This window comes from Lactuca sativa, chromosome 6, assembly GCF_002870075.4.
Source record: "Lactuca sativa cultivar Salinas chromosome 6, Lsat_Salinas_v11, whole genome shotgun sequence".
Classification (NCBI taxonomy): domain Eukaryota; kingdom Viridiplantae; phylum Streptophyta; class Magnoliopsida; order Asterales; family Asteraceae; genus Lactuca; species Lactuca sativa.
In genome coordinates this window covers 65,209,755-65,229,818 of record NC_056628.2, presented here as the reverse complement: position 1 = coordinate 65,229,818, position 20,064 = coordinate 65,209,755, and the positions used below count along the sequence as shown (strand labels likewise).

The window sequence follows — 20,064 nt, the reverse complement described above, 5'->3', positions numbered from 1 at the left end:
CAATCTGAGCCTCACTGATCCGCTCTAAAAATGGAGTAATCACGGTCATCCTCAAACAAATATTCTTGATCGAAGCTATGACCACCTTGCGGCTAAGATCATCGGCCACCACATTAACTTTCCCCGGATGGTAAAGGATCTCACAATTATAATCCTTCACCACATCCAACCACCGAAGTTGTCTCATATTCATATTCGGTTGATCCATCACATGTCTTAGGCTCTTATGATTCGTGTAAATGGTATAACAAACCCGATAAAAGTAATCTCACCAAATCTTGAGGGCGAAAACGACAACCCCCAACTCCAAATCATGTGTTGTAGAATTCGCCTCATGAGGCTTCAACTGCCTCGAAGCGTAAGCGATCACGCAACTCCTCTGCATCAGTACTACACCCAAAACCATGATCTACGCATCACAATAAACCACGAATTCCTCAAGACCCTCCGGGAGGGTCAAAATCGGCGCATCACACAACCTCTGCCTCATGGTCTCAAAAGTGGCATGCTGCTCAGGCCCCCAATAAAAAGTGACGGTCTTCTTTGTCAACCGAGTCAAAGGAACCACTATCTGGGAGAAATCCTAAATGAATCTCCGATATTAACCTGCCAACCCAAGGAAACTCTGAATCTCATATGGAGACCTGGGAACCTCCCATCTCATCACGATATCGACCTTGGTCGGATCGACCGGAATTAGACTACCCAATATCCAACTTATTTGAGTCAGTCATTTCTTATAAGTCTTTGTATATAACTAGACCAGACTATAAGTAACCAACCTTTAATACATATTTCATTATGTAATATCATTTACGATACAGGATATAGCTAAGCACTTATTCAACTTACTTCGAACTAAACATCATTTATAAGTCTTATTTTGACACTAGGCAAGACTATAATGCCTATAATTAACTTCAATAGTCGTTTTCCTGATTATACAATACTACCGCATTACATGGTATAGCTAAGCACTTATTCAATATATTTTGAACTAAGTATCTCATATGAGTCTTAGTTTGTAACCAGACATGACCACTAAACCTATAATCAATTTCCAATACGATTCTTGATTTAGGAAAATACTTATCATAATACAAGTATACATTTAGTAAAAAGTTAAAACGGTAAGTATTTGGTATACATTTAATATTCTTAAGTAAATATACTTATTTTAAGATAGTCAGTAGTATTACCAAATACTTATTTTAACATAAATATAATCTTATATGGTTCGTATAGTGTAAATATTACCAAATATATATATATAATACATATTCAAGATAATAAACATATAATTCACATATAAACTTTCAACAAATATTTAATATTGTTAATAAATACTTGTATTAAAATCATGTCCATAAAAGTAACTATGCACTCACCTGATTGAGGTGGAAGGTTCGCGGGAAAGTTAGCTCCTTGTCTAACGCTTTAGTTTTTCCCTTTTAAAACAACATAAATACGGATATTACTAAGTTTCAGTTATCCCTTATATCATTCGCGACTAAAATAATATAATTTTAGATTTATCAATAATCCCAAATGGATACTGATTTTATAAATGATAAGGATGATGAGGTAAGATCAATCGGAGGTAGGATCTGTTTGGTATAAGTGTACATTGTTTGGAAATTCCATTTTAAACACCTCAAATTAAATAGTTTAAATGGTTAAATATTAAATGTAGAAAGACAACTCAAATTAAATAAAAATATCAAAAACTATTTTTTATTGTATGTTTTTTCAAATAAGTTGTTTTTAATTAATTAACGTAAAAAAAGTACTTTGCGTTAACTTACAAACAATATTTCATGTATCAATTAACCATCATGATTGAAGTTTAAAAAGAAAATGATAGATAAGTAATTTCTAAACCAGTCAATCATAACATTAAATTGTAATACTAAATTGCAACCATGTTTAATTTTATTTAAATGTAAACCGAGAGTAGATAATTTTGAATAATATGATTCTGATAGATGTATATTTTATAATATAATTTAAAATATTACAAATTTGTAAATCAACTTAATGTAAGAGATTTATTTTATAGTTAATATCTTATTATTTTCAATATTTATACGCAAAAAAACTTAACTATATAGTTTTATTTTATGCAACACGCAAATGTTTGTCTACTTTTACATAATCATCGTGATATGAAGTATAAAAATGATTAAATAAGTAATTTTTAAATTAAACAATCATAACAATTGTAACAACTCAAATTTTCAAACAAATTTTTCATTTTTAAAATATAATTATTTCCATTTAAAACAAGGCATAAATAGTTTAAGTATTCTGTCAAATACAAATATTCAAAATCTCAAGATCATAAAAGCATTCTTCAGTGTGTATCGATCACGCCGGCGCCTTCCCACGGTTCTCGCTAGTACCTGAAACACATGCATAACAACTGTAAGCATAAATGCTTAGTGAGTTCCCCAATATACACTTACACACATATGCCTTTCCAGGCCCTGACCTTCCGGTCCTCAATACAACGCCTTCCGGCCCATAATATAATCGCCTTCCGGCCCATAACATATTGCCTTCCGGCCCACATAACATACATAGCACATATAACAAATAACTTACCACATATAGCATACATATCACATGTCATATCTGACCTTCCGGTCACACAGTCAAACCCTTCCGGGTACAGTATAGTGAGAAGACTCACCTCGTAAAAGCTGAACGCTAGCAAATCCCGAAATGACTCGTGCACAACCGACGAGCTACAACCTCCCTATAACATTACATATCTCATTAATACTTATATCTTCTAAGTGTGACTATCCCTAAGAAGTCAGACTTAAGTCAACTCTGGTCAACGGTCAACTGTCAACTCGACCGGACTCGGCGAGTACCATGGCGACTCGGCGAGTCTAGACGTCCTCCAACTTTCTGAGATTCCTTATCTACTCGTCGAGTACCCTCCTCGACCCGACGAGTTACTCCTGGAAGAATCGCGGGGCCACCCCGACTCCACTCGCCGAGTCTGAAGAACAACTCGGCGAGTCCCAGTAAATCTTCAAGCTACTCGCCGAGTCTGAAGAACAACTCGGCGAGTCCATGCCATGCAGACGAGCAACTGCTTCCTGAATTACGTATGGTCCCGAGATATACAACCATGGGACTTTCTGGACTTCTAAACATCTCATTACTGTGGGTATAAACGTCTGGGTAATAACATAATAACCCATCTAATCACTAAATGGGTTTCATAAACCCTAGATTCGTAAACACATCAAATAACAGAAGGGAATCTGAAATATTACCTGGAATATGCCCTCTCTGTGTCTCCAAACCGCAGAACTCGAATCCCTTGCTGTTCCTTTAGCCAAAACCCTTCTCCTCCTTGCCCAACAATTTCTTCAAGCCCTAATATCCTCCAATCTTGCTCTAGATGCCCACAGCCGTTTAGGGTTCCTCTCAATCGACTAAAGACGGACAATGACGGCCTATAAGAGCATTATATACGATCCAAAACCGAACGGTTAGGGTTTCTGCTGAACAGCGTCGACTCGCCGAGTCCATATCTGGACTCGTCGAGTCCAGTCGCGGACCCGCGACCAAGTCTACGAGCCTACTCGGCGAGTCTAGGCTCCAACTCGCCGAGTCCCCTCTCAACTCACTCCAAAAACATAATTAAACAATACCTGAGATTTCGGGCTGTTACAACTCTCCCCCACTTGGATTAGACTTCGCCCTCGAAGTCTCACTCTGCAAATAGTTCCGGATGCTGCTCCCGCATCTCGCGTTCCGGTTCCCAAGTCATTTCCGATCCCTTACGGTGTTGCCATTGAACCAACACCAGAGGTACCTCCTTGTTCCTCAGAACCTTGATCTTCCGATCTCTGATAGCCACTGGTCTCTCCGCGTAATTCAGGCTCGCATCCACCTGAATATCCTCCAATGGAACCACTGCCGACTCATCGGCTATACACTTCCTCAACTGCGACACATGAAAAGTGTCATGGATCTGACCCAACTCTGCTGGCAATTCCAACCGATAGGCTACCCGGCCTATCCTTGCAATCACACGAAATGACCCAATATACCGGGGCCCCAATTTGCCCCTCTTCCTGAATCGAATCACTCCTTTCCAAGGAGAGACCTTCAGGAGAACGAAGTCGCCGACCTGAAATTCAAGCTCGGATCGGCGCCTGTCTGCATAACTCTTCTGTCGGCTCTGGGCCGTCAATAACCTTTGTCTCACTTGCTGAATCTGCTCTGTCGTCTGTAGCACGATCTCCGTGCTGCCCATCACTCTTTGTCCCACCTCTCCCCAGCAAATGGGGGTCCGACACCTCCTTCCATACAACAGCTCAAAAGGTGGCATACCAATGCTCGAATGGTGGCTGTTGTTGTAGGAGAACTCTGCCAATGGTAAATACGCATCCCAACTACCCCCGAAGTCTAACACACACGCTCGGAGCATGTCCTCCAGCGTCTGAATCGTCCGCTCGCTCTGACCATCTGTCTGGGGATGGTATGCGGTACTAAAATGCAATTTAGTACCCAGCTCCTCATGGAATTTCTTCCAGAATCTGGAAGTAAAGCGCACATCACGGTCTGACACAATCGAGATCGGCACCCCGTGCCGAGATACCACCTCTCTCACATATATCTCCGCCAACTTCTTCGCTGAAGAACTCTCACTGATGGCAAGGAAGTGTGCACTCTTCGTCAACCTATCCACAATCACCCAAATTGCGTCAACTCCCCTAGCAGTCCTTGGCAATTTGGTGATAAAATCCATAGTGATCTGTTCCCACTTCCACTCGGGGATCTCCAATGGCTGTAACTTGCCATGCGGTCTCTGGGGCTCAGCCTTAACCCTACGGCAGGTCAAGCACCTCTCAACGAACCATGCAACGTCCCTCTTCATACAGGGCCACCAATACTCTTTCCTCAAATCCAAATACATCTTCGTAGCTCCGGGATGGATCGAGAATCTCGACCTATGAGCCTCTTCCATCAAAGTAATACGCGTACCGCCCACAAACGGTACCCAAATCCGACCCTGAAACGTCATAAGCCCTCGCCCATCCTTAACGAACTCCGAAATTAACCCCACAACCCGCTCCTTCTTCAGCATTTCCGGTCGCACAGCTTCAGCCTGTGCCCTACGAATAGCATCCAATACAGGAGTCATCACAGTCAGTCTCAAGCATACGTCTCGCAATGGAGTGCTCTCCACCCTGCGGCTCAATGCATCGGCTACCACATTAGCCTTGCCTGGGTGGTACAGGATCTCACAATCATAATCCTTGACCACATCCAACCACCTCCTCTGACGCATATTTAGGTTGGGTTGATCCATCAAATACTTCAAACTCTTATGGTCCGTGTATATCGTACATCGAACCCCATACAAGTAGTGACGCCAAATTTTGAGAGCGAACACTACTGCCCCCAACTCTAAATCATGCGTGGGATATCTCGCCTCATGAGGCTTCAGCTGCCTCGACGCATAAGCTATCACATGACCCCTCTGCATCAACACTGCACCCAGTCCCGAAATCGATGCGTCGCAATATACCACAAAATCTTTCATCCCTTCTGGGAGAGCTAATACCGGGGCTTCGCACAACCTCTGGCGAAGTGTCTCAAAGGAGGTCTGCTGCTCGGGCCCCCATGAGAATGCAACACCCTTCCGGGTCAATCTGGTGAGTGGCACTGCGATCTTGGAGAAATCCTTGATGAATCTCCGATAATACCCTGCCAACCCAAGGAAACTTCTGATCTCAGAGGGTGACTTCGGCACCTCCCAACTCATCACCGCCTCAACCTTGGCCGGATCGACCAATATCCCTTTCTGATTAACCACATGTCCTAGAAATTGGACCTCCCGCAACCAGAAGTCACATTTGGAGAACTTTGCATAAAGCTTCTCCGACCTCAATACCTCAAGGACCTCCCTCAAATGCTCCTCATGCTGCTCTCTAGATCTCGAATACACCAGAATGTCGTCGATAAATACAATCACTGACCGATCCAACATCGGCCTGCATACCCTGTTCATGAGATCCATGAACACAGCCGGGGCATTGGTGAGTCCAAAAGGCATCACCACAAACTCATAATGCCCATATCGCGTCCTAAACGCTGTCTTCTGGACGTCCTCATTCCGTACTCTCACCTGATGGTATCCTGACCTCAGATCGATCTTGGAAAACCAAGATGCTCCCTGCAACTGATCGAATAAATCATCGATCCTCGGCAACGGGTAACGGTTCTTGACCGTTAGCTTGTTCAATTCCCGGTAATCAATGCACATCCGGTGTGAACCATCCTTCTTTTTGACGAACAGAATAGGTGCTCCCCATGGCGAGCTGCTCGGCCGAATGAATCCCTTCCCCAGCAACTCCTGGAGCTGCGAGGACAACTCTTGCATCTCTGAAGGTGCAAGACGATAGGGCACTTTAGCAATAGGCGTGGCCCCCGGAACCAGATCGATACCAAACTCTACTTGCCTCACAGGAGGTACTCCCGGCAACTCCTCAGGAAAAACATCTGAAAACTCGCGCACCACAGGAACTTCCTCAACTGATTTCGGTCTCTCGGCGATCTCCCGCGTATCCAACACATACGCCACAAAACCCTTACAGCCCTGCTGTAGACACTGCCTCGCCCTAGCGGCCGAACAAAAAGCTGATCCTGAACGGGTACCCTCACCGTACACCGAAAGAACTCCCCCACTATGGTCTCGTATGGTCACCAACTGACGCTCACAGTCGATGACAGCGCCGAATCGGCTCAACCAGTCCATGCCCACGATAACACAGACGTCACCCATCGCAATAGGAATCAGGTCAATCGGGAATTCAACCCCGAAAATCTCTAGCACACATCCTCGAAGAACCTCCGTGGCATAAATCGATTTCTCGTCAGCTATAGAAACTCTTAAAGGTTGACTCAACGACTCACGACTAACGCTGATATGCTGACTAAAGGCTAAGGACACAAAGGACCTACTCGCACCCGAGTCAAATAACACTAAGGCAGGCACAGAGTTCACAAGAAAAGTACCTACGCATATAATAACATAAGCATAACATCTCGACATTAAAATAAATACATGAGTTACAACATACCTGCCACAACATCGGGCGCAGCGCGGACCTCCTCCGCAGTCAGCTGAAAGGCTCTCCCACGAGCCCTCGGGGCCTCGACCTTCACCGGTCGAGTCTCAGTAGTCCTGGCAGCAGGTGCAGATCCCTGACGAAGCTGAGGGCACTCGGCCTTCCGATGGCCGGTCTGGTTGCAATGAAAGCAAACCGTAAATCCCTTGGGACACTCCCTAGCAATGTGCCCCTCCTTGCCACACTTGTAGCAAGCACCGGCTCGACACGCCCCATCGTGACCCTTGCCGCACTTTACGCAAGTGCGGTTCTTCGAACCTCCCGTCCTCGAATCGGCGGACTTGATCCGCTTGGCTGCCGGCTGAGACTGAGCCGGCCGCCGGTCTGCCTGCTGAGACTCGGCCTCCTCCCTGGCCTGAGTCTCCAACTCGATCTCACGCTTCCTGGCATTCGCCTGAAGCTCCGTAAAAGTATGGTAAGTGGAGTTTGACACAAACTCCCGGATCTCCCTCCTCAGAACACCCAAGTACCGGCTCATCCGAGCCTGCTCTGTGGCCACCAGCTCGGGGCAAAACATCTCCCTCTCATGAAACTTCCGCGTGATCGCCGCCACCGAGTCAGTACCCTGCTTGAGGGTTAAGAACTCCTGAACCAATCGTTCTCTCTCCACCGGGGGAACGTACTCATCTCTGAACATGGCAGTAAACCCCTCCCATGTCACCGCTGTAGTCTCTGCCAAAGTGAAGTTCGCCGTCACGAACTTCCACCAGTCCTTCGCTCCCAGACGGAGCTGGTTCAAAGCGAACCGTACCCTCAGGTGCTCCGGGCATGAACAAGTGTAGAAGCACCCCTCTATGTCCGCGATCCACCTCATCGCCGCAATCGGATCCTGCGTCCCATCGAACTCCGGTGGCTTCGTGTTGCTGAACTCTCGGAACAGCAACGAGTCACCCCCCTGTGGCCTAGCAGCGGCCACAGCTGCGGTAGCTGCAGCGGTTGCAGCCTCAGTCAATGCGGCGTACCGCTCATCGAACGTCTCCATCAGGGTGGTCTTAATAGACCCAAACATCTCCGGGATCTCAGCCCGGATCGCCGCCGCCACCTCCTCGTGAATCATCTGACGAATATCCTCGTCACTCACACCGCTCGAACTCGCTCCGTGGCGTGGTCTAACCATGATATCTCTGAAATACAACATAAAACTATCAGAGATCCTACCGTGTACAATTGTACTCGATACGCGACCCTACTCAGTCCCCTGATATCCAGGGATTCTTACTTGGGTCTCCCACTGACCCGGTGTCCTCGGTAGTACGGGCCCAATACTACCGACCACACCGCATCAGTGTTCATCCCAAGTCCTCCTCCCCAAACTCCGGATAGTGAGTACTCTACTTCTGATATGCACTACCTACCCGCATACTAGCAAAGCATCTCATATAGGCAAACTTCCCTAGACTAAGGCATCACAAATCAGGCCACTCTAGTCCTATCATGAATACCTAGTCTTCTAGCATGCATAACAATTCATATCATATAATATTGTAAGGTATTTTGGGGATCTTTACCGTTCGGGCGCTGACTGATCGTACACATTGCTTCTTTCTTGCTTACCACAACACCATTTACAAAAGTTTATGCCTTTATTTGAAAAGTTTCCTCAAATCCTCGGCTTGAGTTCAGTTACCCCCGAAGGTGCACCCGAATCCCTCAAACCAAGGCTCTGATACCAATTGTAACAACTCAAATTTTCAAACAAATTTTTCATTTTTAAAATATAATTATTTCCATTTAAAACAAGGCATAAATAGTTTAAGTATTCTGTCAAATACAAATATTCAAAATCCCAAGATCATAAAAGCATTCTTCAGTGTGTATCGATCACGCCGGCGCCTTCCCACGGTTCTCGCTAGTACCTGAAACACATGCATAACAACTGTAAGCATAAATGCTTAGTGAGTTCCCCAATATACACTTACGCACATATGCCTTTCCAGGCCCTGACCTTCCGGTCCTCAATACAACGCCTTCCGGCCCATAATATAATCGCCTTCCGGCCCATAACATATTGCCTTCCGGCCCACATAACATACATAGCACATATAACAAATAACTTACCACATATAGCATACATATCACATGTCATATCTGACCTTCCGGTCACACAGTCAAACCCTTCCGGGTACAGTATAGTGAGAAGACTCACCTCGTAAAAGCTGAACGCTAGCAAATCCCGAAATGACTCGTGCACAACCGACGAGCTACAACCTCCCTATAACATTACATATCTCATTAATACTTATATCTTCTAAGTGTGACTATCCCTAAGAAGTCAGACTTAAGTCAACTCTGGTCAACGGTCAACTGTCAACTCGACCGGACTCGGCGAGTACCATGGCGACTCGGCGAGTCTAGACGTCCTCCAACTTTCTGAGATTCCTTATCTACTCGTCGAGTACCCTCCTCGACCCGACGAGTTACTCCTGGAAGAATCGCGGGGCCACCCCGACTCCACTCGCCGAGTCTGAAGAACAACTCGGCGAGTCCCAGTAAATCTTCAAGCTACTCGCCGAGTCTGAAGAACAACTCGGCGAGTCCATGCCATGCAGACGAGCAACTGCTTCCTGAATTACGTATGGTCCCGAGATATACAACCATGGGACTTTCTGGACTTCTAAACATCTCATTACTGTGGGTATAAACGTCTGGGTAATAACATAATAACCCATCTAATCACTAAATGGGTTTCATAAACCCTAGATTCGTAAACACATCAAATAACAGAAGGGAATCTGAAATATTACCTGGAATATGCCCTCTCTGTGTCTCCAAACCGCAGAACTCGAATCCCTTGCTGTTCCTTTAGCCAAAACCCTTCTCCTCCTTGCCCAACAATTTCTTCAAGCCCTAATATCCTCCAATCTTGCTCTAGATGCCCACAGCCGTTTAGGGTTCCTCTCAATCGACTAAAGACGGACAATGACGGCCTATAAGAGCATTATATACGATCCAAAACCGAACGGTTAGGGTTTCTGCTGAACAGCGTCGACTCGCCGAGTCCATATCTGGACTCGTCGAGTCCAGTCGCGGACCCGCGACCAAGTCTGCGAGCCTACTCGGCGAGTCTAGGCTCCAACTCGCCGAGTCCCCTCTCAACTCACCCCAAAAACATAATTAAACAATACCTGAGATTTCGGGCTGTTACAACAATAGTTAAACGTAACACCAAAACAAATGTTACAAATAATTGTATTCATGTGCAAGTCGCAAGTAGAAAATATTGCGTTATATGATTCTAATGAAGGTTTGTCTTATAATCTCATAAATCAATTAAATGTAAAAATTATTATTTCATAGTTAATGTCAGTGACATAATTATTTGTAACAATATATATATATATATATATATATATATATATATATATATATATATATATATATATATATATATATATATATATATATATATATATATTGTCAAAATTTTAAATAAATCTTTTAACGTACGTGCATTCGCCTAATATAAAAGGTCAGTCGACTTAAACTACACTCATCTAAAACTCCTAACACTTTTTAATTTTATTTTTAGTTAATACAGTAAACTTATTTATTATTCTAATTTCAGTGTTAACTTTGTTTCAACGAATATGTTTAATTAATTAATTTAAAATAGATATAAAAATTAAATTTTTAATACTTCCATTTTATAATTATTAATATGATATACTTAACTTTTAAAACCTACATTAGAAGGTTAAAATTATAAAAAAAATTACCAAAAAGTATTGTTTATATAATAGTTATAATTTTTCTAAAAACCTTTTTTTATTAATTAAATTTAATATTACCAACAAATAAAATCAAATTGAAAAATAAATTTACCTTGAAAACTAATATTTTAAAAAACAAATCATTAAAAAAAACTTAATAAATAGTTAAATAAATATTCGTTAGATTTAAAATTAAATATATATTCAAATCTTTTTAATCATAGTAATATTGAATGTAAACATAAGTCAACATTCGAAACTAATAATAAAGACAAAAAAAATGATAAATTTTCGAAAACAAATGGTATTTTATTTAATTAATCGTTGAGATTATATAATCATAAATTTATCTATTAAAATCGATTAATCATAATTAATAGTTATAAATAACAACAAACCCAAATTTAATTATTTTATTATCATTCGCATCCGTTGATAAAGACTATGATTATCAAAATCGTGATCATGATCATAGGATCGTAAGACGATCTTAGATATGAAAAACGGGTCGGATCGTAAATTGATCGTATTTGGAGTAGGATCGTAGGATCGGGATCCAATCCGACCCTACCTTCTTTTGATTTTTTTTTAATTTCTTTATGTCTTTTTACCTTTTACCAATTTACCGTTTATCATTTTATGTTGTGATTTATGATCAATATTTTGAAGTTTTTATAACTTTTGAACGAAAAGTAGAATGCTTGAAATAGTTTTCATGTTTTAAAATTATAAATTAAAATTATATTTTATTTTGTGGGATCTTAGGATCCCGATCCCGATCTTGTAAACCTAAAAACGATACTACGTAGGACTCCGATATTCTAAACTTTGATAAAAACTATTGAACTGATGTGATTTGAATATATATTTATCTGATGTGATTTGAATATATATTTATAAACCATAATAACCTCTTTTTAAAATATTACAAAGGTTTATAACCAATTAACATAAAAATTGTAATTTCAAAATTAATGAAAACAAAATAGTTATATCTTATAACACTAGTTATGAAACCCGTATATTATACGGGTTGATTAAAATAAAATGTTAAATAGAAACGATGAGAAGTTTATTTGAATTTGAAATTTGAAATAAATAAAAATTATGAGAAAAAAAACATACAAAAAATAAATAAATAAAAATTATTGTTTAGTTATCAGACCCGTATACTAAACAGGTTAATTATAACAAAATGTTAAACACAAAGGTTAAACTGTAAATTTATTTGAAATTGAAATTGAAATTTGAAATTTAAAATTTAAAATTTGAAATTAATATCATTATGGTAGGTTTAATTTATGGAAATTAATTAGTAATATATTAGAAATAAAAAATGAAATAAATGACAAGTGGAAAATAAATATATCTCTAAATTATGACAAAATGACATATGACAAATTGAATGAGGGAAGGACATGTGGCAAAATCATTCTTATTTATTAGGGAGGATATATATTTGTTAATTTATATTATTTTATATTGCGTAACTATATTCGCCTAATACTTAATAGTAACAAACGTGGATCTATCTCCAAAATATATCACCAACAAAATTAGAACATATAGACAAAAGTTTCAAGAGCATGATGTAACTAAACTAAAATAATTGAAATCCATAAATAGACCCATACCGTCGAATTGATGTATGTTGTCATTTATTTGTAAATCTTTATTTATAGTAGTAACAACATGTATAGTTGTTATATATTGTTCTGGTTTTATAATTTCAAAATAAACAAAGTAATAATTAGAAAGACTCCAAACAAATTAAGATAAGTCTTGCTTACTCTACACATATTACTAAAAAGAAACATATGGTTACAAAGGAGTCCCCCATGTCATGTTTGTTTAGTTAAAAAGAAAATAACATCAACAACATTCTCAAATAAGCTATTGTGACATCATAATCAAATTCCAAAAGTCGTGATGAACTCGAGTGATAAAAGGGAAGAAAATAAGGGGTGGGTGGGGTGAGGGTGGGTGAGAGTGGAATGACTAATTTCAAGAAAACCACAAAACAAATAAGGAGATGAGGAGTGAAGTAGGCCCATTCCTCTATTTTGTGTATGTGTGTGAGAGAGATAAAGAGTGTTTTAAATGACACCACCATATCATCCCCATGATTTTCTTCCATTAAAGACCCTTCTTTTCTTTACCTTCCCCTTCATCTTCAACATTTTTCTTCAAGATTTTCGCTTTCAAATTCGGGGTTTTCAATAAAGATCAAAACCCATCACAACTTGCTTCATGAAACCATGAACTCTCAAGAGAATAATAACAAAAGTATCATGTTTGTATCAGAAGGGCATGATTCAAGTTCATCTCAAAGTAAAGAAGTTGCCATACCTATTCAAAAGGCTGGTTTTCATTTTCTTCCCTTGTTTTCTTTTTTCTTCATTGATTTGTTCTTGATATTGCTCTCTTTTAATTTATTCAAATGCATTATGGGTCTACCTTAATTCAAATATTTATTGATCAAGTTATGATCTTTTCAAGTTTTTAGCATGTGGGTATCTTTCTTTGTCATATCAACTTCATTGAACTTCATGTTGATTATAATCTTGTAGAAACAAAATTTGTGCTCGTATATGTTTAATTGTGTATACACATTGTTAAATTATAATTATTTCTTTGTTTTTTCATAAAGAAATTTGATGTTGGTCAGTTTGAAAGTTTGCCTACTTTTTAGATTAAAGAATTAAAAATGAAATTGGGTTCATTATGTAATTTCAATGCTATGTGATTTGAATTTGTTACCTTTGTTAAAGTCATATCACTTTTGCAGATTCATTTTAGAGAATGTTTTGAGGAACAAAAAATTCATGCTTTTATTAAAAGTAGTTTTGGACCAAAAACACTTTCTCATGAAAAAAAAATTACTTTATTTTTCAAAAAAAAAAAAAATTAAAACCTTTCTGTCACTCAATTTTTCATGATCGCAACTTAGCTTACAAGAGTTGTATCCCTCATGATGGTTGCTTTAATTCAACATGATTTCGCAACTAATGATTTATCCTTAAAGACAATGAAATCATTACGTTTCTTGCTACAAAAAATGACCCAAATTCTAATCATTATTCTTATGCTAAACGACATTTGGTTTTTATAAACAATATTTGGTGAAAAGTCCCTTATATGAAGGAATAAAAGCAAGTACAAAAGGTTAATCTTTGTTTATATGCAAAAAGTAATATTGCTTTTGATTATAACTTTAATTCCCACTTATCAATCCTTATCATTACAATGTGTTTTCTATGCAACATCTCAAACCTAATAGTAAACCTGTAATCAACTTAAAACCATGTAAATATTATTAATAACCAAAAACTTGCAAATTAACTAAAGAACACAAATTTTATTTGTTCGTTTCTTGATTGTTTTCAGGGAGAAGAAGATATTTCTACTAAAAATATGGAAACACCAAATGGGAAAAATTGGAAAAAGCAAAATTTGTTCTTGGAAATTCCGTCAAGAACACCACAAGCTTCTTCATCACAAGAATCTGTTCAAATCAAGATTGGCCAAACAACGATTCCAACTCCTAAGAAAGTATATTTCAATCTCACACAAAGTCCTTCGGATATTAAAGCAAATGGAGCTCCCACTACTTTCTCATCAAGATCCAAATCTTCAAAGAAAAGTTTACTACCAAAATTTATGAACCGCAATACAATTCCGGATATAGAAAAGACCGATGAAAATGTAATTCCATCGGTCTCGTCTTGTGTACCACAAGAGAAGCCTTCAATCCCAAGATCATGGTCTCTTTCCAAAATCTTTGGTCCTCAAAGGACATCTTCTCTACCGGTCACCCCAATTGCCCAATCTGTACTGGGCAACTCGGGTGGTTCCCTTAATTTGGAGGTATGTTTGCTTGTAAAAAGTTACATTTAGTTTCAGAATGGTTTGTAGAAAAAGTCAAGGGTTTAAGTCCAAACTCCCAAAAACCAACACACATAGGAGTTTAAATTTCAATGTAGTTTGGGCTCCATGTAGACAATAGCCCTTTTAATGGGCCACTCTATACATGATTTGATGGATGGAAAAATAACATTTTTTATAGCTAAAATTATAATCTTTTAACATGTGATTATTTGTAGACTAAAGTTCAAGTGAATATAGCGCGGTCACGATCAGTCCCGGTCCTCAATGAAGATATAACAATCAAAAGAATGGATTCTTTTTTCCGCGTGATACCTTCAACCCCACGACCGAAAGATTTCAACACCATTTCACCAACCCCTTCTCCAGCTCGTGACAAGGGTATTTCCGTCATTTCACAAACTTATGCAATCATCTTGAATCTTTGAGTCTTATTTGTTTGATTTGTTTTAGATAACGAAGAAGGAGATGGTGAAGATATACTAGAAGAAGAAGCTGTTTGTAGGATATGTTTGGTTGAATTATGCGAAGGTGGAGAAACCCTAAAAATGGAATGTAGTTGCAAAGGCGAACTCGCCTTGGCTCATAAAGATTGTGCTGTAAAATGGTTTAGCATCAAAGGGAACAAAACATGCGATGTGTGCCATCAAGATGTCCAAAACTTACCCGTTACCCTTTTAAGGATCCAAAGCAGTGTCAGAAACCGAATCAATGGTGCAAGTAGACCAAACCCCATGGAAGTAGACGGATACGGGCAAGTTCATGGAAATTTTACCACTTCAATTTTATAAAACGCTCCATCTTTTTTACTTAATCGTTAAACACTTAATCTCAAAAGCTATACATGGTTTTCTTTTCTTTTTAACTTTAATGGATAGAATAACTTAATGTGTTAACCCAAAAAAAATGGCTTAATGTATTGAGACACTAACATTTTTACTAATTGTCCTTTTTAATGCATTTTAGAAAAGAAAGAGACTTGATGTATACAAGACTTAACTAAATCTAATGTGTATCTTGAATTTGGCAGTGATGTGTATCGCGTATGGCAAGAAGTGCCGATTCTTGTTATTGTCAGCATGTTGGCATACTTCTGTTTCATCGAGCAACTACTGGTAAGTAAGACTCAATATCATTACATAATTTAGTATCTAAACCATGAAATATTCATAAATTTAGTTTGTTTATTAAGGTTGGTGACATGGGTACGAGTGCAATTGCACTTTCTCTTCCCTTTTCATGTGTTTTGGGTCTTCTTTCATCCATGACATCATCAACAATGGGTAATAATTTATCTATCGATTCATTGTGTTCTTTGTGTTTGCAATTTCTGACTCAAAGATCTTGATCTGTTTACAGTGAAAAAAAGATTTGTTTGGCTATATGCTTCAGTTCAGTTTGCTTTCGTTGTAATCTTCGCCCATATTTTCTACTCTGTGGTAAGAACTAAGAAGCTCAATTGCATAATTTGCAATTTTGCATTCACTGTGTTTAATGGTGTTCATGTTTTTCATGTTAATGTTCATGTTCAGGTTCATGTTCAGCCAGTTTTGTCGATTCTTCTTGCAACATTTGCAGGATGTGGAGTTGCAATGAGTGGAAGTTCGATTCTTGTTGAGATTTTAAGGTTTAGAAACAGATGGTGGCATAGTAGATCGGATCAACAAATGAATTCCCAGATTGTTTTGCGTCCGGAATCAAGGCGCACCCAATTCCAAACTGCATCTTCTTCTTCTTCATCTTCATCTTCTTCGTCTTCGCATGCTCATGATATTGAAATTGGGAATACAAATCGGAGAGGAAGCTAGGTTTAGTATCAAGTTGCAGAATTGAAGAGAATGTTGGAAATTTGGGTTGTCGTGATCCTGCAATGTTAGTAGAGATAGGAAAAAAAGAGGAAAAAATGTTCTGTAATACAGAACCACAAACGATTATGACAATTTGATTTATTGACAATGATTCAAGAAGTATGTTAGACGAATACTGATAAGAAATTCAATCATCTAGATTGATAATAAGTGTAGATAACAGCTCGATAAGATCAAGTTAACTTACAATGAATAGCACGCTAAAAATCAGAACTCAAAAGGTAGAATTCGGAAGTAACTAGTATGTAAAGAATCAAACGAATGGATCCACAAGATCTGAATGAAATTTACAGCATAATGTATGATGATATAATGTGATAATGTCCACCTTTGTATAGATCTAGATCTAGATGATGATGATGTGGCCAGATTCGAACTTTAGAGGAACTCTCTTCTTGCGGCGGAGCTGAATTCTGCTCGCCGGATGTTCTGTTGGCGTTTCTTGTACAGCAATCCTCCAAATCCGACAACACAAGCGGCAGCGATTACTCCGATCGCAATCCCGGCCTTCTTCCCGCCGCTCATCCCTCCTGACGAAGATTTATTCGATTCCTCGCTTTTCACATTGGCAGAGGACAGATCATTATCATCCGCCGTTTCCGGTGCCGGAGACATAGCTGGAGGTGCAGACGTAGCGGGTGGCTGAGTGGAAGTAGGAATGGGAGCCAGATCTGAAGACGGCGGAGGTGCTGGTGGAGAACCGGTTGAAGGAGATGGAGATGGAGATGGAATTATAGGTTGATCATCGGAACCGCTTTGTGGAGCAGGAGACGGCGAAACTCCGGCTGGATCTGAAGAAACAGAGAGAGTAAACAGAAGTGTGAAAGCCAATAAAGAAATGAACCTTTTGGCCACCATTGTTGCTGATGCTGCTTGTGTAGTGTATGAATTTGTTGAAGAACAGATGATTGAATGCAGATCTAGGAGTGAAGAAGATCGATGGAAAAAATTGAAGCGTGAATTGAAAGCAAATATATGGAGGGTGGATGAGAGAAATGAGGTAACCGCGTAGATATAGGAAATCGAATCCCAACAGATATATTAGCGAATGGCGAGTGAGATTAGCATTTAAACCGTGAAAGAAGTTTGACTTGGTACTTTAAAATACACAAGAATGTATTCTTGGTCCCTACAAAATTTCAACTTTAGTCTATTATTTTTCAGGAGCAATTCTTAGGGTTTATTTTTACTGCATGTTGGTCTTTTTATCCATATTAAATCCATTAGCATAGTTTGACTTTGACCTTCTGCAATTTGTTTTAATGAGCCTATTATGACAACAAAAAGGGCTAAGATTTTCTACCTTCATCATCGCATATCGGCAAAGACGATAAAGAAAACAACAGAGTTTAGCTTGAACCGGTCGACTAAAGAGTCTGTTGAACCTCTAATGTGGAGTTGTTGATCGGTGCAAAGAAAGCCCCTTCGGTTAACCAAGTATCTAGAGAATACATTTAGTGAGGTGTTGTCAATATGAGAAAGATTTGTATCACTGCTCGTTGTTGGACATACCATGATTCATATGTCATCGTCAAAATCTTAGATCGTTGGACTAATCCAAACTAGTTTTTTTAACCGTCAGTTACCAATGAAGGCAAACCATTTATAGAGGGAAAAAAAAAAACTTTTGTTAGCAAATCTGGTGATTAAACCGATGAAGAACCAAACATGGTGAGGTAGTCCGAGTTTGAAGAGGATAAATCATGTATATGATTTCTTCATCGCCCTTCCTCACCGTTAACTTCATATTCGTTGTGGAAAACAATCCCCAAATCCATGTCCATGGTGACCGGATCTAGGGCTAAGTAATTGGATTTAAGGCTTTGTATCTTCCTTAATTTTGATGGTAACTAGATCTAAGTTTGTGTAACCATGTTTTTAAAGTGGTGGGATTTGGTGATGGGAAGAAAAGGAAGAAGGTTGTTCATGCACAACCATGGTTTTCAAGTAACTCAATTTGTATGGCTATGAAATTTACTTTGTAACTATCTATTGTTTAAATATAAAGTAGGTATGACATTTACTAAGTTGTCAAATATCTTGCAAATTATAAAGATAGGTGTCTAATTTTACTCTATAAATTTTCTAATGTTAGAGATGTGTTTTTAGTACTACATTAATGTTATAAGTTTTTTTAAACGGATGGATATATTAACTAACAAGATTCTAGGTAAAATGATATTACAAAGTGATAGTCATAAGTGGGTTTGAAGCCAAAGATCCTAATTAACTTTTGGTTTATGTTTCTTACGAACGAATCAATTAAAAGAATTCATCAGAATACTATTAAAAATATAGTCTTTCATGATTTTTCAAAGCAAACAACAAAGTATTTCGAATCTAATGTTACAATTGGTGTACATTTTGGTTTGTTCCAAATCTTTTTTATTCAATGAAAAATTCTATAATTTAAATTTTATTTGTTTTACGTTGTTAACCGCATTGAGAAACCCAGAGCTAAATAACCCATAACTAATTAAATTATTAAAATTCATTTAATTTGGTAACAATAAATTTAGAGATGTTAAAAAATGAATAAAATGAAACTAATTAAACCAAATTGTATAACATCCATAGTGGTTGCAAAATGGGGTGGTGATTGGTGACAACCTCATTGATTTGGAAGTCATGTTGTAATTACATTGTGGGGAGGGGGTCGATGGGATGAATGTATCCCTCCATCCATGTCACCTCAACCGACCCCTAACTATTTGATTTACATGGTGACCAATCTAGGCCTAAATATCTAAACTAATGTAGAAGAGTAAATTACTGAAATAGTCCCTGTGGTTTGGTCAAAATTGCACGTTTGGTTCTTAATTTTTTTTTTGCACTCGGATCGTCCTTGTGGTTTGATTTTGTTGCGTTTTTCGTCCCTGTGGTTTGATTTTGTTCCATTTTTCGTCTCTTACATACATAAAGTTAGGGACCAAACATGCATTTTTTACCAAACCATAGGGACGAAAAACGCAACAAAATCAAACCACGGGGACGATCCGAGTGCAAAAAAAAGTTAGGGACCAAACGTGCAATTTTGACCAAACCACAAGGACGATTTCAGTAACTTAGTCAATGTAGAATAAAGCCAATTGGAAAATGGTGAAACAAAAACACCTCAGCCATTACTATTCCAAAGTGGTAAAATTCGAAGTATTGCTTATGCGTTAACTTAAACTTTAATGGAACAAACTTGAAATCAAAACATACATAGTTGATAATCTAATGGTATAAACACAGACATAAGTGGAAATAAAAATAAAAATAAAAATAAAAAGTGTAGAGGTCACTTGGACAATCATGAGGCAACAAAATTGTTAGTGGAACTTATTTCACAAGAAAACATACCAAATCAAATCTCATTCACATTCACTATTAAAAGCATAAAAGCCAGACACCCCAAAACCGATCCAACAGTCCATACGAGTATCCAAAACTACTACG

The 20,064-nt window shown here is 38.7% G+C and overlaps 2 protein-coding genes across 3 annotated transcripts; one reads left to right on the top strand and one right to left on the bottom strand.

The window, feature by feature from the left end:
• Nucleotides 1–12,864: 12,864 nt before the first annotated feature.
• Nucleotides 12,865–17,577, top strand: LOC111897710 (uncharacterized). 2 transcript variants are annotated; one of them, XM_052764645.1, is made up of 8 exons: nt 12,865–13,234; nt 14,262–14,737; nt 14,974–15,136; nt 15,209–15,509; nt 15,786–15,870; nt 15,948–16,038; nt 16,115–16,194; nt 16,288–17,577. In XM_052764645.1, the coding sequence occupies exons 1-8, from the start codon at nt 13,129–13,131 to the stop codon at nt 16,561–16,563; spliced, it is 1,578 nt and encodes a 525-aa protein (XP_052620605.1). In that variant the 5' UTR covers nt 12,865–13,128; the 3' UTR covers nt 16,564–17,577. The 2 variants fall into 2 exon arrangements, with proteins under 2 accessions (XP_052620605.1, XP_023749427.1); XM_023893659.3 differs by having other exon boundaries at nt 12,866–13,230; nt 14,258–14,737.
• Nucleotides 16,740–17,678, bottom strand: LOC111897711 (vegetative cell wall protein gp1). The gene has a single exon (XM_023893661.3). It carries the CDS (start codon nt 17,479–17,481, stop codon nt 17,002–17,004), a length of 480 nt encoding a protein of 159 aa, XP_023749429.1. The 5' UTR covers nt 17,482–17,678; the 3' UTR covers nt 16,740–17,001.
• Nucleotides 17,679–20,064: the final 2,386 nt, after the last annotated feature.